The 27,469-nt window shown below is 42.7% G+C and overlaps 1 protein-coding gene across 6 annotated transcripts; it reads right to left on the bottom strand.

The window, feature by feature from the left end:
- Nucleotides 1-135: 135 nt before the first annotated feature.
- On the bottom strand, nt 136-21,838 carry LOC135528396 (F-actin-monooxygenase mical1-like). 6 transcript variants are annotated; one of them, XM_064957449.1, is made up of 26 exons: nt 21,748-21,834; nt 20,013-21,362; nt 18,926-19,227; nt 18,328-18,535; nt 16,568-16,675; nt 16,298-16,393; nt 15,953-16,108; nt 15,428-15,528; nt 14,254-14,511; nt 13,864-13,979; nt 11,969-12,095; nt 11,126-11,213; nt 9,769-9,916; nt 9,309-9,505; nt 7,957-8,054; nt 7,344-7,406; nt 6,748-6,961; nt 6,081-6,145; nt 5,180-5,822; nt 4,796-5,029; nt 3,841-3,959; nt 3,650-3,763; nt 3,272-3,365; nt 2,954-3,047; nt 2,624-2,697; nt 136-2,447 (listed from the first exon to the last, which is right to left on the bottom strand). In XM_064957449.1, the coding sequence occupies exons 3-26, from the start codon at nt 19,181-19,183 to the stop codon at nt 2,239-2,241; spliced, it is 3,882 nt and encodes a 1,293-aa protein (XP_064813521.1). In that variant the 5' UTR covers nt 19,184-19,227; nt 20,013-21,362; nt 21,748-21,834; the 3' UTR covers nt 136-2,238. The 6 variants fall into 6 exon arrangements, with proteins under 6 accessions (XP_064813521.1, XP_064813525.1, XP_064813526.1 ...); XM_064957453.1 differs by having other exon boundaries at nt 3,841-3,956; XM_064957454.1 differs by having other exon boundaries at nt 4,796-5,023.
- Nucleotides 21,839-27,469: the final 5,631 nt, after the last annotated feature.

Raw genomic sequence — 27,469 nt, 5'->3', positions numbered from 1 at the left:
TAAGTGCTTCAGCAATGAAATTGCAAACACAATACCGTGTATTTTATTACTTTCAGAATTATATTCAGGTTATTTCAAAGAGGCTAGCTATATAGTTGTTTTGCATTGCTAGCAGGCATCACTGAGCAAGTTCAATTTGCAGTGAAACAAGACTACTTCTTTATTCTGAGTATTTATTTAGTCAATCCAGTGCCAGTGCAGAATAAACTAGATTACAATTAAACACTTGCTGAACCTATTGCAGTTCACGGGCAATTTGTGAAGTCACGTGAATCATGTGTCTATAAACGCTGTCAAACAGGGGCTGTATCACATTAGTGGAAACCAAGACTATTCTTAGGGCAGATGTGTCGGTTTTGACTAGCAGAAGCAACTTTTCGTAACAGGTTAGGAAGAGGGTTAGCTAAAATTGTCCCGGTCACAACTAAAATATCTAACGACAATCAGGTCTGCCATGACCAAAGTCTTGGTTTCCACTAATGCAATGCAGCCAAACAGGGTAGGTATGCTCTCTAGTGGTAACCATTAGGAACAGCATCAAAACAACATGGGACAAGGTTTACCAAAAAATCCAATACGTACATACGAGGATGTCCTTAAGTCATAAAATTAGATGACAGTGCAGGGTCTTTATGTTATATTCTGCAAAGTACTGTCCCGGCAGCACAACAGAGGCATTCAACACTGGAGGGTACATTAGGCTGGGTCTGACTAACAACGTTTTCCCTTGGCTATACTATTATACTTAGAGATTAGCAAATGATAAATGATGGATATAGAGTCAGAAAATAGCCTGTCACTTCAGAATGTATTTCACCCATACACTAAAAGCTGCATTTAGACAGGCCGCCCAATTTTGATCTTATTCTTCACCAATTGGTCTTTTGACCAATCAGATCTGCTGTGAGTGGTCAAAAGAACAATTCAAATTGGGCTGCCTGTGTATTGCAGCCTTAGTATCACACGTCCAATTAGTGACCTCCATCAAACAACGATTCCTAGAGGAGTGCACTGGTTAACCCCTGAGACTAAACATTAACTATAAATGTAACATGCAAAACAATCCACAACATGAGTCACTGAAGGTGCAAAAAATTAAAAAAGGAATAACTTTAAATACTAGTAAATAATCTAATATTTAACATCTTTAATAATATTGAATTGTTATGGACCACGCAATTCTCAAACAACAAATTGTTGTAATATAATCTAATTATGTCAATTTATACAGTATACAAAAGTAGAATTGTGATATTACCGTGGTGCTTAGCAGAACTCACTCATCCAGTGTTACACAACAACAACAAAAAAAGGCATTTTACACAACACTGTCCAACCCACAGAATATATTAACCCTGTGACCATTCAACTCCTTGGCTTTGTACTGCAGTACTGCGGTCAGCAGTTAGTCAGGTTGGTGCGAGTTCAGCTGGCTGTGGGGGTCTCTTTATTCTGGGGCTGCTGCTGGAGCACTGCCTTCACTGGAGATGTATGGCCAGTGGGAACAGGCCAGGAAGGCCTGGATGCATCCAGATTGTAAGCCACATATCTCTAGACCAGTTTCTGTGTTATACATCTGGAGTTGGACAGTACACTGCGGCTCAACACAGAGCACAACACTTCTGGAGAAATACCTTCACCAATACATCTTTGGCTTTGCAAATGTAAGATCATGCGTGTGCGTCTGTAAGCAGCAATATTCTCTTTAAATACATTTAAGTGTGTATGTATACCTGTACATATGTATTAATGTAGGCATGTACTGCCAAAATAAAGGAAACACCATCATAAGTGTCTTAATATAGCGTTAGGCCACCACAAGCCAGAACAACTTCAATGTGCCTTGGCATAGATGTGTTCTGGAACTATTGGAGGGATGGGACACCATTCTTCCATGAGAAATTCCATCATTTAGTGTTTTGTTGATGGAAAATAGTGTCAAGCACCGCTCCAGAAGTGTTCAATTGGGTTGAGAGCCGGTGACAGACACACTTTAAACCCCCTAGGCTCCTTTGAGACTCCTCTATCAAAGTCACGGAGATCTCTTCTAGCCATGGTAGCCAAAATAATGGGCAACTGGGCATTTTAATACATGACACTAAGCATGATGGGATGTTAATTGCTTAATTAACTAAAGAACCACGTACCTGCGTTCAATATACTTTGCATCCCTCATTTACTCAAGTGTTTCCTTCATTTTAGCAGATACATGTGTGTGTGTGTGTGTGTGTGTCACCCTCACGCCCAGTGCACCTGTGCCCCTGCTGAGGCTGTGGAGTGTCTCTTGGCCTCTAACAGCGAGGTGGCCTGCTGCTTGTCACTCTCGATCTCCTTGAGTCGCTTCTCATCCAGGAAGGACACCAGAGAGTTCCTCATGTCAACCACCTCCAGCATCTCCTGTAGCACACGGTCCTCTTCTGCCTGCTTCTCCGCCGTCTTCTCAGAGTCTGGGGTGGACACGGACACGATAAAAGAGGATTTTACGGACACACGTCAAACTTCGCACAGGAGCTGAACAAAAAGCCTATCCGCTCCCTCTTTTGCTCCTCCCAATATGTGAGCTTTCAACAACGCTATCAGTGAGACAAATGCAACGATCCAGTCTTTTTGTAGAGAAACATACCATCCAGCGCCATGTATTGTCTGAGCTCCATCTCCAGCATACTCTGTTTGTCCTCCAACTCCAGCTGTCGAGACCTGAGGAAACAGAAAACAGTTGAATAGAAGTGGCTGGTTTCATTCAATAGGGCCTTAGTTGCAGTTAAGGGACCCCCCCCCCACAGCTCACACTCAGCTCATGAGTCAACATGGCAAAACAAGGGTGCAGCTATGTTGAACACAATAAGTCTGCTTCTCTGTCCCCCACTGGCTACTTCAGCTAGGGACTCTCACCACACAAGAACACCACACTCTGTATAATGTGTGGAAATGTATTGAAAAGTTCTACACTCACGCCACCATGAGGTCTGACTCCTCAGAGACCAAGGCGTTCTTCTGATGGACCAGATGGATCCACTGGTCGATCATCTCAGGGGAACCGCCACTGCCTGTGGGAGAATGAGAAGACATGATAGGGGGAGGGCGAAAGAGACGCAAGGAGTTCTTTGATCCCTAAAGTTTGCCAAATGCCAATGTTTCGCTCTATGGACGTCCATCCGAGCATCACAGGATAAAAGATGAAAAGGCAAATCTTTGCAAGAAGACAAGCGATGTTCAAAGTACTGTGTTATGGTTCACTAGATCAAACGAAAGGGTCGGGGTGGGGCCGCACCTTCCTCTCCTCGGAGTACCTGCTCCAACACCACACCTTTATCCTCCAGCTCTTTAAACGTCACCTCAATCTCCTCCAGGCGTCTCTGAATAGACTGGGTGGAGGGGGTCACAAGCATACAATAAGATGAGCTTTAAAGCAGAAAACACTAGACAAGCAGCAAGACTCAATACTGGCAGGTCCAGTGTTAAGACGAACCATCCCAATGTAGAGCTGTTCTGATCTGGCATTATCACTGTCCTGTTCAGACAGTGAACAGACCTGTGCAGTATTCAGTAGGGTGCACCAGAGCAAAACCTTTTGCAACAATTAATGTTCTCTCTCTCTAGTAAACACAATCCTATGCTTTACTGGAAAATCTCAGTACAGTGAACCGACCTGTGCTTTGTGGAAGCGCTGCATCTCACACGCCTTGGCCCGTCGATCCAACGTCCTCATCTTCAACAGCTCCAGTTTCTCAGCCTCCACAGGGTCTGAAGGGATGGTCTGGAACTAGAGACAAGGGAGAGTGCGTGTGAGTGCAATGTCTATGGGCTTAATATGCCAGCCAGACAAGTCCCACTCCTTACCTTATCGTCATATAAATCCAAGCCATCTGGTGCAAACATATCCAACTCATCCTCTTCCTCGTCCTCATCATCATCATCAGCACAATCTTCCTCAGATACACTGTGGCCATGGTGTACTTCTTTGAAGTTAAAGAAATACAATTATTCATTCAGAATAGATATGAAGAACATGGCTATTAACAACTGCTGTTTGCGATATAAATAAATAATTGATAGGTATAAAGATGTTGTCATACTGACACCATATAATTAGGAATCAGAATACTAAAATGGACATGAACCTTCTTATGATGGGATAAAGGTCAGCCATTTTGATCAGGGAGTTGGTTAACCACAGTTTGCCAGTGCTGTGATAGTGTAAAATAATGAATTTGAATCATTTATCTGCACGGACTGTATGTTTGTTGGCTAGCTAGCCAGACAGTTTTAGAGGAATGATTACATCAATATATATATATATACATGTATATTTTTAAATTAAACTGCCAATATGCCAACATTCTAGTCAAACAATGCAGTCAATCCACAGCCATATATTCACTGGCTCAAATCAGTTGATGATAGGATTTAGACACGTTGTAAATGCAACAAGTACTGATATAGTATCACGTAGAATAGCCCTCGCTGCTTTCCAAGAAAACATAATTATACAGAAAATGGGTATGAAATCCATTTGAACTATTTATATTAATATGACAATATTTTAGGATGACAGTAATTGTACTTCACAACTTCTGATATAATGACATGCCGTACTCTATTTTCCTGCAGAATAAAAATCAGGATTACGCCTCCACTACCATTCTTTCCAATTACACTGGTTTGGATTACTCCCTGACCAAAGTGGCGGCCATTTTCACCCCATTCGGGAACTTTGAGGGTTTATGACATAGCCTCTCTAGTAATTGTGTCTCTATGGCCGAGACAGTAATTCACAGCCCACTAGGGTCTTTACCTGGGTGGCTGTTGAGGACGCTGAAGCGTTGGTCCCTCCCCAGCCGAGGAGAGGACAAGTTCCAGGGGGAGAACTTGGAGCGGACCCTGGCGTGCTGACCCCGGCCCGCCGCTGGTTCCTCTTTCCTCCTGAAGCAGCGGCGGTTCCTGTGCTCCCGTATGTGGCCCCCCGACCCAGGGCCCCCCGACCCAGGGCCCCCACTCCAGTAGCCCTCCTCCTCCTGGCCGTCTGCACCTCAAATCACACTTTATTAAACCCTTCAAGCTTTCGACTGGGCCATTTTAAACATAGTTCACACTCCCATTTAAAATCGCAACATTTTTAAAAACAGTTAAAACAATAGAAGAGACTAAACAAAGAAAAGGTAATGAAAGAAAAAGATACCTGGGGGTTTGGGTGGGCAGGGACCCCCTGCTGTGGCTGAGGAAGAGGAGCAGGAGGAAGAACCGGGTGTCTCTGAGTCAGAGTCCAGGCTGAAGCTCAAGTTAACTAGGTGGTTCTTCTCCTCGTCGGTCAGCTGCAGCTTCCGCAGGGATGGCTTCGGCCTGGAGTCAGGGGCTGCCTTGGGAGTCCCTTTTTCTCTTTCTGCCCTGGGGGAACCCTTCTCCCCTACATGGGCTGGTGACGTGTCCCCTTTTGGGGTGAGGAGGACGGTGCGTGGTTTGGGTACAGGAGGGGAGGCCTGAGGGCTTGGGATGGACGAGCGAGAGTGGCGAGGTTTTGGGACAGGGGTCAGAGGATCCGAGGGGGCATCCTCACCCCCCTCCTTCCCCTCTTCCTCTACCTCACAGTCCTCAAAAACTTTCTCTGTGAAAACGTCTATGGGTGGTTTTGGTGAGACCGGGTGCTCCTCTACAGGGTTAGGCTGTTTGCTACTGGGGTCTTCCTGACTCTGAAGATGCAGAGACTCCATGGGTTTAGGAGGACCCGAGTCTAGATAGTACTCATCGTCCTCAGAGGGACAAGGTGAGGGGTCTTCACTGGAGATCGAATTCACACCTCTCTCCTCGTGACCTCCGATGGTATCCTAGAAGGGAACGAAATGAAAGAAGCATTGTAGCATTAGCATTGTTGTGATTAAACATTCCTCTGTAAATGAATGGTCATGGTACACTGCCCTGTTGGAAATTAACAAGTCTTGTGACTCAACGCCAATGTATTACTTCTACCCACTAGCTGTCCTTAACTGTTCTGTACAGACAAGCTGAGCCACAAGCTGGCAACATGGTATGCAACAGAACGGTTTAATTTCCCATCTGCTCAAACTCAGAACAGAGAGACCCACCTTAACGGATGGGGATTGTTCCCTGTTCCCTATCTGTTCAGAGTGCAGCTCACAGTAGAACTTCCCTGAGGGCACAAGAGGGAAATCAACAGCTTGCACAGACTCTGGATCTGGTACATGTTAAGAGATGCTACTTGGCAACCCTTTCTCCCGTTCTCCTTTTCACATGAACCACAAAACACGTAAAAAGGGGATCTTTCATTCATTTTTCATATGGTGCATAAATACATTAAACTGTGCTGTATTTATCATCCGGATGTAGGTTCCTTGCCTTGGAGGATTTAACTTACTACAGGTATGGAAGCTGTTGCACCAGAAATAACTATAATTCTGTTTCTGTATTGTCCAAAGAGGGAGTAGCTTGATGCGTCTTTGTGAGCAGACAACATTTCAGAAGACAGAACACAACATGTCACAGAGAACATTTTTTCCACACTTGAGTACATAACGACCATGGAAGTCCTACTTGCATAGTAACATGATGTTGCGCTTGTAACAAAAATATTCAAAGGGGCTCATTAGGACCCAGCAGATATCCCACGAGACTGAGTGCCAGTCTACGCTATCAGGTCACCTCCTTGGAATTCATCAGCATGCTAAGGAATTAACATGATTAGCACAAACAGACTGGCACTCAGTGGTAGAAGAAGTTGTCATGCTCACTCACCCGTGTGCTGGTTAAATGTATATCTGCCAAGTCTGAGGGTGGTACCACACTGCTGGCAGGTGAAGCAGCTACGGTGGAAGAACTTGCCCTCGGTGCTGATCCTTTCCAGCACATAGACCCTCTGGCCGCAGAAGTAACACTCCTCATTGTTCATTGACGTCGGGCTTAGTTCAGGGTCAGGGGTCACCTCAGGGGCTGAGAGAGGGGCTACAGGCTGAGAGCAAAGAAATTGAGACCAACAATCATATTTGAACAGTACTTCAATAACTTAGCACACAAACATGTGCTTATGATGTAACAATAGCGACTAGTCCTGAAGGCCAAAGTAAGAGGAACGACTCAAAATGACAAATCTGGCATGTTCAACAATTGTTACAAAGGTCTGTACCCTAGGTGTTATAACCCAGTAGTAACCAAAGAGAGGAACAACCGCCAGTGATGTCAGTAGTTCAATAACATAGCACGGAAACATTGTATAGAATAGCAGTTGGAGTAGCCCTGCAGTCTGCAGATCCATCCATCACACAGGAAAAGGTTAGCGCTGCATGGAAGCCGATGGTAATGAGGATAGCATTTGTATTCTAGACACTACTCACATCTTCCTCATCTCCCATCCTCATCCTTTTATCTTTTTCTTCTGTCTCGGCTGCCAGTCTCTCCTGTGTAAAAGATAAAAGAGTCACATGACAGTTTTTGGTTTAAAATATGCAAATGAATAATGGATGATGTCAAAATGAACAATGCTTTAGATATTATCTTACATGCTTGAGAGGTGTCTTTGCTATTACAGTTGATTTTGGAAAAGGCCAACAAAGGTAAACATCTACTGTAAGTGTTCTGCAGTACGGTATTAGTTATAATAACGAACTAAAACAAGCAAATTATGACTAAAACACATTGTTTAACTGTTGACAATGAACGTACAATGAATGAATCAAAGCATAATTACGAGAACCAAAACCAAAATGGCTGGGCATGTGAATTGAAGGTTCCTATCTAGAGAACTCTGATATTACTGTAAGTAAATAGTTAATGACAGTGGGGAGTTGCATGAAAAAGATTGACAGTCGATGTGAACTTGGTTGGCCTACTCTCCATTTTACCCGACAGACAAATGTTTGTTTTTTTAGCACGCTATACCTGATACTGTATTGAGTAAACAGCTGACCAGTCGCAGTGACAACATGCAGCTGATTGCCCGAGCCTTACCTTGCGTCTTTGCAGAGAGTTGTGCTTGAGCTTGTTGAGGAAGAACACAGCCTGAAATGACAGGGTCTTCGACGGTGTCAGAAGGCTCGGGGGTTCTGCTGCAGACACACAAACGCACTCCGGCTTCAGTTTCATACTGTCCCTGTTCTGCCAGAACACACACGTTTCACAGGCACTAACCTAACCCCACTGTGTTGTCCGGAGTCCCTCCCTACAGCAGAGAAACCTGCATTTTAAAAATGTGCACAGCTTCTTGTACATAAACAATGTGTTCTGGCTTTTTCCTCTACCAATCTCTCTTATGTAAAAATCCTGTCAAGTCATTTTATATTACACATCCAGCTTCTCTACACTGCTGTTGAAAACAAGGCTTTGTAGAAGATGTAATTAAATTCAACTTGTCAATCCCCCTGAGAGAACTCCTGTGTAAGCGCCCGGTGACAGACAGGACATGTCCCTCGTGCATGCGCATCTGTGTGCAAGCCAGACAGCCGATCCCCCTACAGAGAGCTACTGTTATGCTACTTACGGCATCACAGCGACAAGGCAAGCGGAGCAAGTCACACCCTCTCTCCAAGCCTGCCTCCAAATGCTGGATCACCACTGAAAATATCTCTGCTACACACTCTGCTAGTATTTACCAGAAATACCCCCGGCAGCAAAAACAGACCGGGAAAATCCTTCTTCCTCACAGCAGGAATATTAGATATCATTTAGATGACGCCGAGGCTCGTCCCACCCAAGCCTGACAAGCCATTTCCTCACGGGCTGCTGTGCCGTTTGCTTTGACTGCTGCCTGGCTTACCGACTGAGCTCAGGAGAGCAGCACAACCCTGACAGTCAATCAGGGCTGGTTATGAGCACAGACCCAGCTACTCTAACCAGAGGAATGCTGGGTAATGCTCTTAAAGGGACAATGACAGCCCTCTCCCTCCTTATCAACACAAAACACATTTCATAGAGAAAAAACACCTGGGCCCAAGGTTGTACAAATGGGGGTTACATAAGCTATGCACTGTCTAAACAGCAAACATAGGTCCAGATTCAATCGCTTTCACTAATAGTAGGCTATTTGATATGGTTAATATTGAAAACTGCTGAAATTTGGTCCAGCATTTTTAGAAATTAAGCACAAGAAAAACACCTTTATGTAATGAATACAACTATGCATAATGTTGAGATAACAATGTCACAGTAACATTCTACAAATATACATCATCTAGTCTCGTGATACAGACCTCAACAACACTTTCTTGTTCAAGGTGGCTGGCGTCAAGGCTACAAGTAACCAAACAATCACGGTGCTAATTACTGTACGTAACATGTCTGACAGCCATTGCCCTGATGCTTACCTCTCGTGGGCGTCCTTTCGTTGAAGGCATCGTGGATCTGTGTGAGGTAGAGCACCATGGAGAGCTTGTCTATCTGTTCCTTGGTGGCCATGTCACTGGCTGATATGATGGGAGGGATGCCCAGCTCTTCCTCCAGGAGGCTGAAGGCCAGCTGGTTGTTTTGGACCGAATCAGACTCCTTCAGAGAGGACATGTCACTGGAGGGACAGGTGAGGGATAGTTACTGTGTTGACCAGGGCCATGTTCAGTAGGGCACACCATAGAACATGAACGTTTGCTTTCTTATTGGACAGGTAGTAGCATGGAATTAGAATAATTTGAAATTAGAAAAGCCTCTCAGACCAATGACATTTTACTGTAGACTCACGGGTAGTCTTTCCTCCTGCGGTACTACTTGGTGCATTTGCTACATTTGTGCTGTATAAATTGAATTGTCCCCTTATAAAGCCCACAGACTCACATAAGATGGGGTCTGAAGGTGTTGATGAGGGCACACAAGGCCAGGCCAGACCTCCAGGACTGGGTCAGATCCTTCACCTTCACCCTGTCGTACCCTGCCGTGTGCTGCTGGCACCACTTCAACAGCTCCTCAAAAGCTCCAACTGAATCTGGGCCATGAACACACATAGGAACACTGCATTAGGATTTAGAACGCATGCTTAGTAGGCTTACACTACGCAGGAATCGCTCCGCCATTTCCTGGTTGTTAAAATTCTAATAGTTCGCCTAATTTCAGTTTAGTGACAAAACAAGCAAGTATAGTATAGAGAATCATTGTACCATCTAAACCACTGTGAAATATCTTTCCATAACCAAAAATATTGTATTTTCAGATGTTTGAAGTGGGTGTACAAAACTGAAAGTAAAAGACAGCAAAAACTAAACTTAAGAACGCAATTAACGCACATAGAACAGATCTACTGCTTCTTAAACTTGCTTTCAATGAGAATGGCAGATCTATAACTCACATTTCTATGTGCATTTGGTCAGGTCTCCCAATAAGTTACATATTGCAGCTCTATTAAAACTTGTAAATTCCATTACAGAATTACGGCAAAAATCTGTAACGGAATTACTGCAACTGAATGGGAAATCATAATAGTCACAAACCACAGTTGGGTCACCTGCTACTGTCCTCCCTTCCACTGGCATCCTGTTATGTTCAGCTCAGAACTATTTTCTTTGTCTTTCTGTTATCTGGCCTGGAATATTAAAACAGTCAGAGTCTGGACAGTGCTCTGCTGTGCTGCACTGTGATTTCCAAACTTGCGAAACATGAGAATAACTACATTCCGATCCAGAATTATGCATCTCTGTACAGTACAGATCAGGGACCCATAATGTAATTCCGTTACTGTAATTCCGTCACCGTAATTCCATTACCAGATGTAAATCCACTTGTAGTTCAATAACCAAAATATATATTTTCAAACTCAAGGTGTCATGTCATAGCTGACACCCCATTCTTTCTGCAGACATCTTTGAATCTTAATTCAGAGCACGTATTTAACAACGTTATTGTGAAATGTAGACCTGTTACCAAAGTTTGCATCTGCACAGTTCTTCCACTAAGTTCCTTTTTTAAATTCTCCAGTGGAAATGGTTAAAAGTAGTCTTTGTGCATACAGTTGTATGGTTTGTAAAACATTAAGATCAAAAGGTTTTTGTTTAGCATACATTTAAAGTGGAAAAAACTGAGTCAAAGTGTAATTCCGTTACCGTGGAATTGCCCAGCACAGTCGTGTCCAAACAAACAATGAATCATGCCCATGCTCCCCTCATGCATTACTGCTTTAGTAAAGTGAAGCTAGACAAACCTTGTCGCAGGTGAGACAACCTGCCTTTCTGCTTCTTGGTTGGTCGGCCCAAATCAACATGGTCTTCAACATCATACAGATGTTGCAACTTTGGAATGCATGCAAAGAGAGAGAATCATAATAAACACCATAGCACTTGATTTGAGTTGAATTTTATACTAGAGCCAGAACACCGTAACCTGGTTTCAGATATGCTTGTGCTGTCTTGCCAACTCCTACGGTCATTGTCAAGCAAGGGCAATAGGAGTTGGATATACAGCACAAACAGATCTAGGACCAGGCTAAGAACACAGTAGGCTTCATAAGGCTGGTACTCAAATGCAGAAAGCTGGCGTTTGGTTTGATGCAGTGTAATTGATCTGGTAGTTTGTGAAAACTAAAGCCTTTCAGATCAATACTCCTCTAGTGGGGGAAATCAAAAAGCATTTCCTAGCCGGCTCAACACTTCATACACAAACAGAGCAGTTTCTTGGCAACACATGTACACTCTGGGAAATATCAACCCAAAATGGCATAGCAGCACTGATATAATTCACAATGTGTTTACAATGTTACTCAGCACAATATCTATTCACTTTGCTAGCACTGATACAGTGAGACAGTCATACCCTTTTCACCCCATCGAACCCCATCGAACCTGAACCAAACTTTACTGAGCTGGCCTGGTTACGCATCCATTATAGTTGCTGGAACCGTGTTGAAAAGAAAACAAATCCAAGCCAGCACAGTGTCTTTCAGGTTTGTCCAATATTGTGAATCAGGAATCAATGGAGCTTTGAGTCTGTGCTGACCATAGAAATAGAAGGACTATAATGTAATAGATAATATTTGTGTGTTTCTGACCTGGTTGGCCTTGATGGAGTTGAGGTTGACGTGCTGGTAGCGTGTAGCCGGGTCTATGCTGAAGACACTGTAGTTTTTACTGATGTTCTCTGGCGTGGTCTGGGACAGGAGCTGGTAGATACTCTCCCTATTTCAGTCAGAGGGAAAGACATCTCCTAGAAACACTTATCCCTCAGAAGCTCAGTGTAGAACTGAAGAAGAAGCAGCTCCAAAGGAAGAGAAGATTGATGGGTTTGTTCAGTGTCATGATGTTGGCCTGGGTTAGGTTTATGACAGTCATAAATACCTCTTTCCCCCCCCTTTTTCCTCTCTCTACCCTACTGATGTTACATTTGCAAACCCCTTGGTTAACATAGAGATTCTGGTAACATCAGAAGGTGGGGGGAAATTAACTATGCTCTGGTAATCTGACCAATTGAACATATGCAGTGGTACTTAATGAATATGATGTCAGTTCGGTTGTCATCTGAGACATTCTCATCATTGATAAGATGACAAACTCTATACAGTGTAAAGTCTACACATCAGAGTTATCGGATTCACATGGAATTGTTGTTCAATTTAAATGTTTCAACATAAAATTATTTGTGATGGGATGAAATGTGATTTTAGCTTCTAAAATATGAGAATTGCGTTTTCATGAGTGAATTAGGCCCGACTCAGTGGCCCCGCCCACGTGAAGAGACATTGATTGTAAACTATGAAACAGACCCCTTTTCTCCCTTCCTATATAAAGCCTCGACGACAATATAACCTCCTGTTCCGAGGATGTGAGGACGACAGTCCGATTTCAGAATGGTTCAGATAATAACTACAGAACGAAGCCAACATCAGCGTGAGCTTTGGTTGCGAATGGTATGAACTTTGAACTCTTATTCACTACAGAAATGATACCTCCTAGCCGTTGAGTTAGCAACAGCAGCTGCAAACGCAGGTTAGGAAGGAACAGACAGAGTATTCCATCTACCACACAACGACGTTACTACAACGTATACAATTTACCAGCAGAGACATTCTTCAAAGGACAAAGGACTCGGTTGGGCAACACGGCCTTCCATCTACCACCAACCTACCGAAGCGCAGCTCAGAGTAAATATTTATTGCATTTTCCTTTTCGAAATGGGCGGTAATTTAGAATACATAAGATACAGTACTTACGATAGCACAGCTTCTCCCTGTGTCCCTCAGTCTTCCCGCTCTTTCACTCAAACCCAGCCCCTTTTCTTTTGTGTAACCAGCTGTAATATCTGTTCCGCCCGCTAGGGACGTTTTCCTTTATGACGTAATTTGAAATCATGTTATGATTAATTATGTGTATGTGTAATTCTGTGTGATTAGTTAGGTATTTAGTAAATAAATAATTAAACCCAATTTTGTATTGCTGATTCAACTTGTTAGCCAGGGTTCGTGCAGATAACCAAGAATTTACAACTTTCAGATGCGACTGAATTTTGTGACGATTAATATTGACTGCTATTGATGTAAAATATTACTAGGTCTTTAAGAGTTTATTCAGAAGATAACAGCTCTATAAATATTCTTTCGTGGTGCCCCGACTCTAGTTAATTACATTTACATGATTAGCTCAATCAGGTAATATTAATTACGGATAAATTATTTTATAGAATAGCATGTCATATCACTTAATCCGGCATAGCCAAAGACACAACACCAGGAAGATTATTTTTTTTAAATCAGCTGCTTGTGAAGTAATGGATGTTCAAAAGAATGTTGTGAGGAAAAACAGTTAAAGGCCTAGAGTGGTATTACCAGTTGGAGAGTTTTCTCTGAAAGGCCCGGCCAGGGTAACCCCCTTCGATACAGTAACAATGAAAAGGGATGGGCCCATGATTTTTGAGGTGGTGTTTATGATCATATAGAAAAAGCTTGGTTACCGTTCAGCAACGACTTCCAGGTGTGGGTTTCCCTTGCCCCAGCTCCTGACCATCCACGCTGTGTCGAAGGCAGCCAGAAACCCACGGGCAATACCTGTTCCCAGAGGCCAGAACGGCTGTGGACACATACACTTTTAGGATAGTGCTGTATGACAACAGGAAATTGTATGTAGACACTGTAATGCCCCAAGACAATTTTATACTCCATTTCCTAAGTGACGACCGTGTATAAAGTACGATCAGTGTATCATTGTGTGTATAACTGAATGTATATACAGTATGTGATATAGATACCATGAAATATATATATATATATATATATAGAAATCATGAATACGTTAGACATTTTAGAACAAGGCCATCATCCATCACATGTCCATGACCTCTCACCTCCACCAGGCAGTCTCCGACCAGGCCTATGAGTAGTTTCTTTCCTTTCCTCTCCCTGACCAGCGAGGCGTTCTCAGCACGGTGCATACAGGTGAAGTCAAACATGGCCACGTCAGGCTGGCCAGCGTGGTTCAGGGCAAACTGCATGTTGGGCAGGCGGTGGCCTGTGGAGAAGTGGGCAGCGCCGCGGGCGTAACGCAACAAGGCGTCCTGGTCCACGTTGGCCTGGCCCAGGAGCTGATTGGCGTCACTGAAGTCCTGGAGACAAGAGGGAACATAATTGAGGTGGTCACAGAGGGGACACCATATAATTAAATCGAACAAAAATACAAATGGGGAACTATGGGGGACACATTGGGGGTGGTCAGTGCTTGAAGTGGAATGATAAAGGTGCCAGTAAGAATTTTAGAGGCCAGTACTCATTCTAATTTTACAGTAATGGTGTTCTTATATAAGAGGTGCCGATACTCAAGCAATAGAACATTGGAGAAGCTGATAGTCTGTACTACTGATGCAGACTGGCATAATTCAAGCACTGGGGTGGTGGTGACATACATCAGAGAGCTGCCTATCACAGACTAGAATCTAGATGTAGCTTTATGTGAAAACAATGGATATGATCCTCCCACGTAGTCTCGCCAAGCATTATATGCTCCACATAAAGAAGCAAGCCGACACTGAGTCAGCATCTTTAAACAAAGTGGAACAGTGACAAGAATTTCACAAATACCAACCCTCCATAATCATGCGCAAATATATAGAATGATTATAGCTTCAGCGCAACAGAAATACTAAACAGTTACTCAGCAGAACATCTCCCATCTTGGCAACTGAACTATAACAGATGAGACAGGGGAAAGTCTCTATTTTGATAACAGACAGAGTGGACTCTAATCATTGAGGACAAAACAAGAGGATCTGGCTTTGTCATTCCAGACCACTAGTGTGACAAGAGGGAGTGAGAGTGAGCAGACCCTGTGCTGCATAGACATCAATTACATCAACACGGTTTATTAGCGGCTAATTCCAAAGAGCATGAAAAGCCCCCTGCTTGTTTTTGGGAGGACTATGTTTGGATCCAGGCTTGGTCCAGTTTGTCTCGGTATTGTGAAAAGCCCTCTAGAGGCCTAGTGTGGAGCTGCTGCTGCTGGTTGTAATGATGTGGTTCCCTCACCTGTTTAATGACCCCCATCTTTAACAGGCTCTTCTTCTTGGCAGTCATGACAAAGTAGTGGGTGGCGTCTTTATAGTAGACTATGTTCTCCAGATCAATACCTGGAGGGAGGGTGGGAGAGATAGAGAGGAGAGAGAAAGAGTGATGGAGATATGGAAAAGAGAGAAAGAGAGAGAGAGAGAGATCAAAAACTAAATGAATGAAAGAGAGAGAATGAAATGAATGAGTGAGAAACTAAGAACAAGACAATGACAGGACAAGGGAAACAGCACGAGAGAAGAAGAACAGGGGGATTGCATCACAGATGATAGCATCAATTCAAATGACATTGACAAGAGGAAGAGGGACACAGATTAAAAAGACAGCAATCTCCACTGTCCACACCTTCTCTGTCGCCATAATTGTCACCATGCCCAGACTGCAATATTCTTTATCCTGATCCGCGGTCGCTGAAACCTTAGCGTCCAACAGTAGAAGTGTTGGCACTCACTAGACCCAAACCAGGGTCACATAATAGAATCCTACCTTCCTCTGTGAGCAGGTCCTGGAAGAACTTCTGGTTGTAGATGCGGGCCACACCACTGATCTCTGCCACCTGGGCCTCGGCTGCTGAGTGATGGTTGATGAAGTTACATGTGATGCCGATGGCCAGCTTTCCTCGCAGCTCCTTCCACCTGAAGCCTTGGGAGAAAGACATGCATATCGAGGAGAAGCATATGCAGTCTGAATTCAGGTGCATATAATTGAGTGTTTCCGTTTAATGAATCAATTGTAATCGGAGCTCGAGTGTCCGGCTACATTCTTTGTTTTCTAAGTGTGTACAGTATGTGCAGCAGGATGACAGCGTGTGAGTGTGTCCTCACTCCTCACCATCAGGGACAAAGCGCCCTCCTCCTGCAGAGATGAAGACATCAAACTGGAACTTCCCAGCAGGGTGATGGTCAGGAAACAGCTTGGCCATCCAGCCTGATGGGGTGAGCCATAGGGAACCATAGAGAGAGCATAGCATTAAGGTCTATTACCACACACAGGACTCTGGGCAGATTATTTCAACTGCCCTACAAGCTTTTACAGCCATGCAAATAGCTAGTATTTTATTTCTATAATACAGGGAGGGAACAGAGGGGAGTCTAGGAGTACCCGTGGCTTCTGAGGGCTCCACGAAGCCTTTGAATTCCACCCCAGTGTTAACCTCCACCCCTAGGAGGAGAGACACCTTCAGCAGTATCAGCTGGAGCTGACGGATGCCTGAAGGATACAGACACATAGAAAGATGTATGATATTGTCACACCGGGAATTAAAACAATCCTCTTCAATCCAAACAGTTGACTGACGATACGGATACACACTACCAGTCAAAAGTTTGAGAACACCTGATCTTTCAAGGGTTTATCTTTATTTTTTTTACTATTTTATACATTGTAGAATAATAGTGAAGACATAAAAACTATTAAAAAACACACATGGAATCATGTAGTAACCAAAAAAAAAAAGTGTTAAACAAATCAAATATTTTTTAGATTTGAGATTCTTCAAATAGCCACCCTTTGCCTTGATGACAGCTTTGCACACTCTTGGCATTCTCTCAACCAGCTTCACCTGGACTGCTTTTCCAATAGTCTTGAATGAGTTAGCACATATGCTGAGCACTTGTTTGCTTCTTTTCCTTCACTCTGAGGTCCAACTCATCCCAAACCATCTCAATTGTGTTGAGGTCAGGTGACTGTGGAGACCAGGTCATCTGATGCAGCACTCCATCACTCTCCTTCTTGGTCAAATAGGTGGTGTGTGGGTCATTGTCCTATTGAAAAACAAATGATAGTCGCACTAAGCAAAAACCAGATGGGATGGCGTATCGCTGCAGAATGCTGTGGTAGCCATGCTGGTTAAGTGTGCCTTGAATTCTAAATAAATCACTGACAGTGTCACCAGCAAAGCATCCCCACACCATAACACCTCCTGCTTCATGCTTTTACAGCGGTTGGAACCAAAAACAACCAATTTCGACTTTTCCACCGGTCTCTTCTTCTTACTGGTGTCGTTTAGTAGTGGTTTCTTTGCAATAATTTGACCATGAAGGCCTGATTCACGCAGTCTCCTCTGAACAGTTGATGTTGAGATGCGTCTGTTAATTGAATTCTGTGAAACATTTGTTTGGACTGCAATTTCTGAGGCTGGTAACTCTAATGAACTTATCTCCCGCAGCAGAGGTAACTCTGGGTCTTCCTTTCCTGTGGAGGTCCTCATGAGATCTAGTTTCATCATTAGTGCTTGATGGTTTTTATGACTGCACTTGAAGGAAACAATATGTATCCGTATTGATTGTAATTTTTCTTCGCTTATTTGAGCTGTTCATGCCATAATATGGAATTGGTCTTTTACCAAACAGGGCTATCCCCCTACCTTGTCAGAACACAACTGATTGGCTCAAACACATTAAGAAGGAAGGTGCCTTAACAAGGCACACCTGTTAATTGAAATTAATTCCAGGTGACTACCTCATGAAGCTGGTTGAGAGAATCCCAAGAGTGTGCAAAGCTGTCATCAAGGCAAAGGGTGGCTACTTGAAGATTCTCAAATATAAAATACATTTTGATTTGTTTAACACTTTTTTGGTTACTACATGATTCCATGTTATTTAATAGTATTGATTTCTTCACTACTATTCTACAATGTAGAAAATGGTAAAAAAAATAAATAACAACCCTTAATTAAATGAGTAGGTGTTCTAAAACGTTTGACTGGTAGTGTACACAGGCACTGTATGTGAAAAAATAACGGTAATAGATTCATCAACTAAATTAGGTTTGATTTAGTCATGCATAATGAATGACGATATATGATTGGCATTATTACATCAGTAAATCTAGTTGATATAGCATGGCAGTGGTAGACATACTGATGTGATCCAGAGCCCCAGTGCAGAATTTGCCATAGAACGTCTTGGCAGCCAGCCCACGCAGGTCACAGATGGTGTAAGGCCAGAGGTGCAGCACGTTATTCCGGGAAAAAGAGTCCCTCTTCTCCAGTACCACCACCTGAGCCCCCAGCAGAGCCAGCTCTATGGCTGTCCTCAGCCCGCACGGCCCTGCACCCAGAACCAGGCACTGAGGAGAGAGAGAGGGAGGGAGATACAGAGGTGGGTGGAGGGGGGAGAAAGAGCGAGCGAGACAGAGGGGAAAGGGAAAGGGTGCGTGAGAGAGAAGAGGGGAGAGAGTGGGGGGAGGAAGAGAGAAGGAATAAATATAGAGAGGAAGGAAGGAAATAGGATAAAGCTCTGCAGTTGCTGAATGCACCTTGATAGTATCAAAAGCACTGAAAGTACTCTGCCAATGTAGAGACACAATGCTGATGTTGAAACCTTAAACACAACTGGAGAGCCAACACTAACAGACCACCACACAGCCAGCCTCCTTGTACAACTGTGTTTTACTTCAGATAACTTCTTGAGTATTCCTCTTCATTGTTTAAATGAGAATAAAAACACACACACACACCTTGGTTTTGGCACAGACTTTGCCCTGCTGGTAGTCTTGGTGTTGGGCCCGCTTGTCCAGCTTGATCCAGAGGGCTTTGGCCTTCCAGTAGTTGAGCCTCTCCTTGAGCTTGGTGTAGAAACTGTGGTAGTCCCGGGGGTCCAATTCTAGGTGGTGGCAGAGCTCTGAGAAGGTACGCTGCACCTCCGTACAGGTCTGGGTCTGGACAAACTGGTCAAAGAGGGCATGGGAGGGGTTGGTGGGGTCCTGGTTCACCATGGTCGTGGATGCTCAATCTGTGCCTCCAGATTCTTGGATGTTCACTGTGGATAAAGTAAACACCAACACCACGAGAAATATATAAATTATATTATTAAAGTTGTCCTCTAAAGGGGCACACATTTTTGAAAATGTTAAATAATCTGCCTAAAAATAACTGAGCTCATTTACAGAAGTTATTATAATATAAAGACTAGCTAACAAAGCGATGCATTTTTGCCATTGGTCTTTGGAAATATATGGAGGTGGTCTGACTAACAGACAGCAACTGGGGACAATTCCTTCTGTCTGAAAATAAAACCCTAAAATTAGATGGTTTTAAAGCCACCTGAGTCATAGTCGTCGCTAACTACCCCAACCATGTGTTCTGTGTAGGTTCGTTATCTTTATGACAGCTCCCTAAGATTGAATGCTATGATGGGTGTTTACCACTGAACTTAGTGACGCTATATTACACACAAATAAGACCGTCTACTCTTAATAGAACACACTTCCTGTATCTTTGGTCCGGTGTTTCTCTTTCAGAGGGAAGAGAGACAGAAGTGGTTGGCCACATCACACTGAACAGATGGGATAATCTTAGCTTCACACACTGGCCACAAATAATACAGTCGCTATCCTCTTTACTTAAACTGGTTAGATAATATTCACTTAGTCAGCATTGGCTCTGGGTGCGGTAATACTAATAGATCTGAGAAGGGCTTACTTGGATCACATAGCTGAGCATTGCAATGACTAAAACAGACTGCTACTAGAACTTCTTCCATACACCTGTAATGCTTCTACCACCACTACATGTCAGTCAAAAAAAAGCAGTAAATATACATACGGATATAGACAGAAGAATCATTAAACTCCAGTTTAAATGTGCAGGCAAATGTAGACCAACCTAAAATGTTTAACAGCAGTGACAACAACTAGGTGACAAACTCTACTCAACCTACTGTATGTGTCAAGCATTTAGTGCATTGTGGTTGGCAAGTCATTTCCTGGACCTAATGTTTGTTCACACATGACTTCCTGAGATGACATTTACAAATGCTGTAACTTGCTGGTTATGTTCAGCATCTTCGGCTAGACACCGGAGGCAGACAGACACAAACCCGATTGGACAGAGTGGGTGAGGGCTTTTTATGTCCATAGAGCTATAAAAATAGATGTGTTTGTGGGAGAAATATAGGCTACTGTACAGTACAACCAAACATAACTGTATGAAGAGCTATTCATTCAATGGACCGAGATTGTCCAGGTCTTTATTATGTGGATGTTATGAATAAGGTCATAGAACAGGCTCTAGTCTACAGTGTACATTATGCACAAGGAACCTTCACCCTCTCAGTAGATCTCCCTCTATGTACTGTAGCATTTCCCTGGAGTTCTCTTTGGCCCTCATATAGTTGCTCTGTAACAACTCAAGTGTTATACTGGACATTGATAGAACAACATTGCGGTTGAGAGTTGAACCTCTCCGTCACTGCCTCAGGCAGAGCTATAAAATCAGACACAGCCTTGATAGTTGGAACACTTCAGCTGTCAGATCTAGCAGTATCATATCAACCCAGGCCCAACAGTCACACTGTAGCTATGCAAGGGAAATTTATCTGTCAAAAATACACAGGATATTGCTTCACTGGAGACAAAAACGACTGAACATAATTCCTCAAAACCATATCATTAAAATCAGAACTGCACCGCTCTCCAGTCATGCACGCTCTTGAACTCAGCTTTACAGTGACAAAGTGACTGCCATAAAGCTGGTATAAACCAGAGGCACACAACCACACTAATATGTGGGCACAAATTTCTGCCTGGTAATGATTAATCCTCTCTTATCAAATACAATAACAGCTTCCATGTGGGCACAAAGGTCAGGGTAAAAGTCCTTCTCTCACTAGACCTCAAGGAAACAAATAAAAGTGTGTCCAATACAACACATGTAAGCAAGTCACTTTCAGTATTGGTTGTGTGCAACTTGAATGTCCTACTATCCTACTGTCCCCAGCATCTCGTCTTCTCGGAGTCGTCTTATGCCAGTCGGCCATTCAAGTCTGTCACACACCTACGACTGTTTGTTCAGCTTAATTTTAGATGTGACATTTCTGGCATCCTTCTTCTTTGTTAAGCAACAGACATCTGCAAACAGAACGTTGTGTCATTCTCAACATCCGGAGTATTTCATCTAAGAGAGAGAGAGACAAGAGCAACAGTATTTGTTCATACTGTCGAAATACAGTTGACAGCCTCAATGAAGTGTTGGCTGCTGTGGTGGAGAAAGAAAGTAGACAGTTGCCTGTTCTTGACTCTTGTGATGATGTATGTGGTTAAGAATGCTGCACCCTGCAAAGCACAGAACATCTGCCTGGTACAAGTTAACACACACCATTTAGGGTCTGTTTCATTCCTGAGGTTCTACTCAAACAAGTCTTGTCATGACAAATATGGAAATGGCCAGGAACAAAACCTTGAGTGAGGAAGAACCTTTCCTTATGAAGTAGACTGCTCTGCTTGAGCAATGATCAAGTTATTGCTATACTTCCGACAGACAAGGCAGATGTAACATTTACCTGAGGAGAACAGTGGATAAGGGTTTTTGTCCCACCCCGTCGCGTGCCGGCTGAGGACAAGCGGTCTGCCACAATGATTGGTCTGCAAACGCTGCGGTGTATATGATCAAGCTGCTGAATGCCTCTGTAACGTGACAGAGCAGCCAAAAGTTGGGGCCAGGAAAGGGGCGGGACGGCAGAACAGTAGACACAGCACAAATGAGAGAGGTAGAAAGAAAGGTGAGTGAATTGGGTATGAGATGCTAACCATATTCCCCTGAAGTGAACTAATGTGTTTTTGTTGCTCGTTTGCCAAAAACAAAACAACTACGATACCAAGGTTGTACTTGAGAATTCTCACGTTACATGTTCCAATGGAGTTAAGTGGCAATGAGTTTTGGCGAAGTGTACCTCCGGCTACATCGAGTCGGTATCACATCGATACATGTAAAAATGTACATTCTTTAAATGTGTACCTTGTGCCCATTTGTCCTGTGTAAAGATGTTATTTTCTTTGGGTGCTGCAATTTGTCATTTTTGATAAAAATAGCATTTTATTCGACCTCCACCCAGGGAGCCGTTGTTTGTTAACAGAGAAGGAGCAGCCCTGCAAGGTAGATGCCAAAATAGAACTATGGCTTCAAACTCTCATTGACAACTCTAATAACAGGTCAGGACAAGGACAGGTACACAGTAAAAGTGTTTTCCACAAGTAATAGAGTAGCCAGCTAAATAAATAAAAGTAACAAAAGTAACTAAAAATGTATAGGGGGAAAAAACGACATTGAAAATGTTAAGACCACAACAATGCTTAAAACCTAAGGAGGCAACTTTTGAGGTCTGGGAAAAATGTGTGCAGATTTCCGGGTGTAGTTACCCTTTAATTCAAGTGCTAGAACAGTGTGTTGTGAACAACATTAGCATGAGCAAAAAAACAAGTGGAATTGGTGGTTCGCCTTCAAAATAAAAGTCCACGCCACCAAAACTCAATTGCCACTCAACTCCATTGAGATGTGATGTACATATTGTGGAGTTGAGAATTCTCAGCTACCAAGGTTGCTTGATATACAATAATGGGAAATTGATGAATTAAATAACAGGGGGAAATGGGTTGCTGAATAATATGGTGTGTGCCAATCCTGCCCTGCAGAACATTCTTCCTGGTTTCAATAACAACGTAGGCCTAGTATCTGTAATATTACTGGAATTTCAGAATAAAACTTTATTGTGCCATTATCCCAACTGTTACACTGAGAAGATTGAAGGACTGCTACTGTTTACTAGCTGTCATTCAATCTTCTCTGTGTAACAGTTGATATAATGGGATAATTCAGAGTACAACGCAATTTCTCATCACTGGATTGAGGGAAGTTTTTTTTGAGCCATCTCTCACGCCAGCTGAACAGTGTTATAATTCAAGAAAATGCTCTGCTCAACCCTCTAGTGCAGCTGAGAGCAAGCATAAGGTGTTGGATCTGCAGGCTACCTACTGTCTGATCACAGTTGAAGTGAATTCCAGAAATAAATAATTCATTCTCACCTGCACGCACGTTCAGCGCACAGTCAAAATGGACTATATTGTAACTATTCATGAAAACAAAAATGTGCTTTTAGGTCTTAACTCTTAAGTATCTGCCCCTTTTACCCCCCCTCCAATTTTTACCTAAAAAGACATACCCAAATCTAACTACCATTTGAAAGGAAACATTGAAGTTTGTGGAAATGTAAAATGAATGCAGGAGAATACAACACATTAGATCTGGTAAAAGATAATACAAAGAAAAACCAACCGTGTTTTTGTAAAAAATAATTGTACCATCAATCAAAGGTATTTATAAAGCCCTTCTTCCATCAGCTGATGTCACAAAGTGCTGTACAGAAACCCAGCCGAAAACAGCAAGCAACAGCAAGCAATGCAGGTGTAGAAGCACGGTGGCTAGGAAAAACCCCCGAGAAAAGGCCAAAACCTAGGAAGATACCTAGAGAGGAACCAGGCTATGAGGGGTGGCCAGTCCTATTCTGGCTGTGCCGGGTGGAGATTATAACAGTACATGGTCAAGATGTTCAAATGTTCATAGATGACCAGCAGGGTCAAATAATAATAATCACAGTGGTTGTCGAGGGTGCAACCGGAGTAAATGTCAGTTGGATTTTCATAGCATCTCTACCGCTCCTGCTGTCAATAGAGTTGAAAACAGCAGGTCTGGGACAGATAGCACGTCCGGTGAACAGGTCGGGATTCCATAGCCGCAGGCAGAACAGTTAAAATTGGAGCAGATAGCACGGCCAGGTGGACTGGGGACAGCAAGGAGTCATCAGGCCAGGTAGTCCTGAGGCATGGTCCTAAGGCTCAGGTCCTCAGAGAGAGAAAGGAGAGAGAGAGAGGAGAGAGAATTAGAGAGAGCATGCTTAAATTCACACAGGACACCGGATAAAACAGGAGAAAATAGTCCAGATATAACAGAATGACCCTAGCCCCCCGACACAAACGACTGCAGCATAAATACTGTAGGCTGAGACAGGAGGGGTCGGGATAAACTGTGGCCACATCCGACGATACCACCAGATAGGGCCAAACAGGCAGGATACAACCCCACCCACTCTGCCAAAGCACAGCTCCCACACCACTAGAGGGATATCTTCAACCACCAACTTACCATCCTGAGACAAGGCCGAGTATAGCCCGCAAAGATCTACGCCACGGCACAAGCCCGGGGGGTGGACACCTCCAATCCGGACAGGAAGATCATGGCATTGACTCAACCCACTCAAGTGACGCACCTCTCCTAGGGACAGCATACTATCATCTTTGAAGTGCAAGAGAAAGGCCATAATGTATTATTCCAGCCGAGGCACCATTTCGATTTTGGCCACTAGATGGCAGCAGTGTATGTGGAAAGTTTTAGACTGATCCAATGAACCATTGCCTTTCTGTTCAACATTTTCCCAAATGTGCCTAACTGGTTTATTAATAACTTTTCAAGTTCATAACTGTGCACTCTCCTCAAACAATAGCATGGTATTCTGTCACTGTAATAGCTACTGTAAATTGGACAGCACAGTTAGATTAACAAGAATTTAAGCTTTCTGCCAATATCGGATATGTCCATGTCTTGGGATTTTTTTGTGTTACTTACAACCTCATGTTAATCACATTAGTCTAGGTTAGCTCAATCATCCAGCAGGGGACCCACCGATCCTGTAGAGGTTAATTTAAGGTTAGAGTTAAGCACAATGTTAGCAGTGTGGTTCGGGTTAAGGTCAGGTTTATAATACGATTTTAAGAAGAGACATTGTAGAAAAATGTGGGTTTAGCCATAATTATAACTTTGTGGTTGTGGTAACTAGTGATGACCATGAATAAAAGAGGGAGTTTCTGCATATTATGCAACAAGGACAGTGGTGTGAAGTACTTTTAAGTAATAATACTTTAAAAAGTACTCAACCAGTTTTTTGGTGTATCTGCACTTTATCATTTATATTTTTGACAACTTTTACTTCACTGCATTCCTAAAGAAAATAAGGTACTTTTTACTCCATAGATTTGACCTGACACCCAAAAGTACTAGTTACATTTTGAATGCTTAGCAGGACAGGAAGATGGTCCAATTCATGTACTTATCAAGAGAACGTCCCTGGCATCTCTACTGCCTCACTAAACAGAAGTGCTTCCTTTGTAAATGATGTCTGAGTGTTTGAGTATGCCCCTGACCAACCATACATGTTTTTTTAAAGAAAGAAAATGGTGCCGTCTGGTTTGCGTAATATAGGGAATATTAAATCATTTATACTTTTACTTTTGAACTTGAAGTATGTATATTTGAGAAATTACATTGACTTTTGATACTTAAATTTATTTAAAAACAAATACTTTTAGACTTTTACTCAAGTAGTATTTTACTGGGTGACTTTCCCTTTTACTTGAGTAAATTTCTATTAAAAAAAGGTATTTTTTACTTTTACTCAAGTACGACAATTGGGTACTTTTTCCACCACTGAACAAGGGTATCACTTCACATGAAGTAATATAACACAAATGTTTACTTCTTTGTTTTGTTCTCAATCATATCTTATATCGAATGATCTGACAACCACAAACAGGCCTACAGTAGCCTGGGTCTACTGCCTCATAACAACATACAATAGGGATTTGGCATATTATTTGTTTACCAAGCTATAATGATTAAAAGCACCTCTAAAAAAGACAAAGGGTTAGTATCTCAAAGATATGCAATTATCTAGACCAACCCTAGCTCACAGTACCTTGAACTACAGGAGGCTTTTGGATAAAATGACATTGTGACACTGCATCTTACCTCCACCCTATATAAAAACTCACCGAAAGGAAGCCGTCACTTCAGAATGAATTGAAAGGTATAAAGTTCTAGTCTGTTAGGGTTCATGACCTTATGTGAGGTAAAACACTATTTACTGTAAACTGATAGACATCAACTGACTCACTGCCTGGTTGCTCAACCAATGTTGTTATAGTCAATATAAGAAACATCATTTAATGCACTTTACAACATTTGTCAGATTACAGTTTGCAATGTACACATTTTATTCCAACTGTCATTTGAATTTTAAACAATAGTAAGAATTTCAGGCAATATTTGTGCATTTTCCACTGAATACGGTAAAAAAAGAATATACAAAAGGAATATCACAGATCCAAAAAACTGCATAGGTTGAGGTGAAAAAGACCCAAAGAACCCAATGGAGACGTCCTTGTTTTATCAATATGATCATACAATGGGGATTAGGATTAAGACGACAGACTAGTCAGTCTGCTGCTCCATATATTCACAGGACAGAAAACATAACTCAGATTAATAATCTAGGCCAGTGTCTGAGAATTCAATGAAAACCGTATAGAATTTCTAGTGGTTTATGAAATCTTAGCACTCAAGAAGCCCTACAGTACCACAATACCCAGTTCAGATTCTTGATGCAAGTCTTCTTGCCACAGTAACATAGAAACCATGCTGTACCACAGCACTGTACATCAGCTGTCTTCTATTAAAAAAACACTGACCTTTAGTTCGCAAGCCAGCCTCCCCATCAATGGCCTTAAGAGTAGGAAAGACTTCGACATGTTAACGTATGATTGATGAATGTAATTTTTCACAGCAGAAATAGAATCAGTGGCACCTTTAGAGGCTACATAAAAAGGCGCTCTCTTATTCTGAAACGAGGAAGATGAAACCTGAGGTGCGTTCAGTTTGCTTAAACATTTGCGGAACAGTTTGTACTGAACTACAACGTTCCCCCAAAAATGTTCTTGTACCTTTTTGAACAGATATTGAGGTATGTTTGCTGCCTTTGGGTGGGTGTGGCTTGATGCAATGAGTGACGTATTTAAAAAAAAAAGGGCAGTGGCCATGCTAATAGCGTTCCCCAACCCAACCACGTTTTTTTCAACTGGACGTTCAGTACCGTTTCCGTTCAATTGAATGTTCCAGAACGTTTAAAAAAAAAAAAAACGTACTGAACGCACCACTGATGAAAGCTTGTTTTCAACCATGTCCCTCGGGCAGTTCCTCAGTCAGATGTAGTACCAATAAGCATGGTTTCGTAAAAAGATGGAAACAAAGTAAAAAAGTGGTACAAAAGACAGGCGTATAAAGAAAGTTGTAAAACAAAAGAAAAAAACGTTGCTTCACTCGTCACTGATGAGCTCCCAGTATAATAGTGGGATGTACCGTAGACATGGCAACAGGCAGAATGATGCTGAAAATAAATA

This window comes from Oncorhynchus masou, chromosome 33 (assembly GCF_036934945.1).
Source record: "Oncorhynchus masou masou isolate Uvic2021 chromosome 33, UVic_Omas_1.1, whole genome shotgun sequence".
Classification (NCBI taxonomy): Eukaryota; Metazoa; Chordata; class Actinopteri; order Salmoniformes; family Salmonidae; genus Oncorhynchus; species Oncorhynchus masou.
Note: the sequence above shows the minus strand (reverse complement) of the source record. Positions and strands in the feature narration are given on the sequence as shown.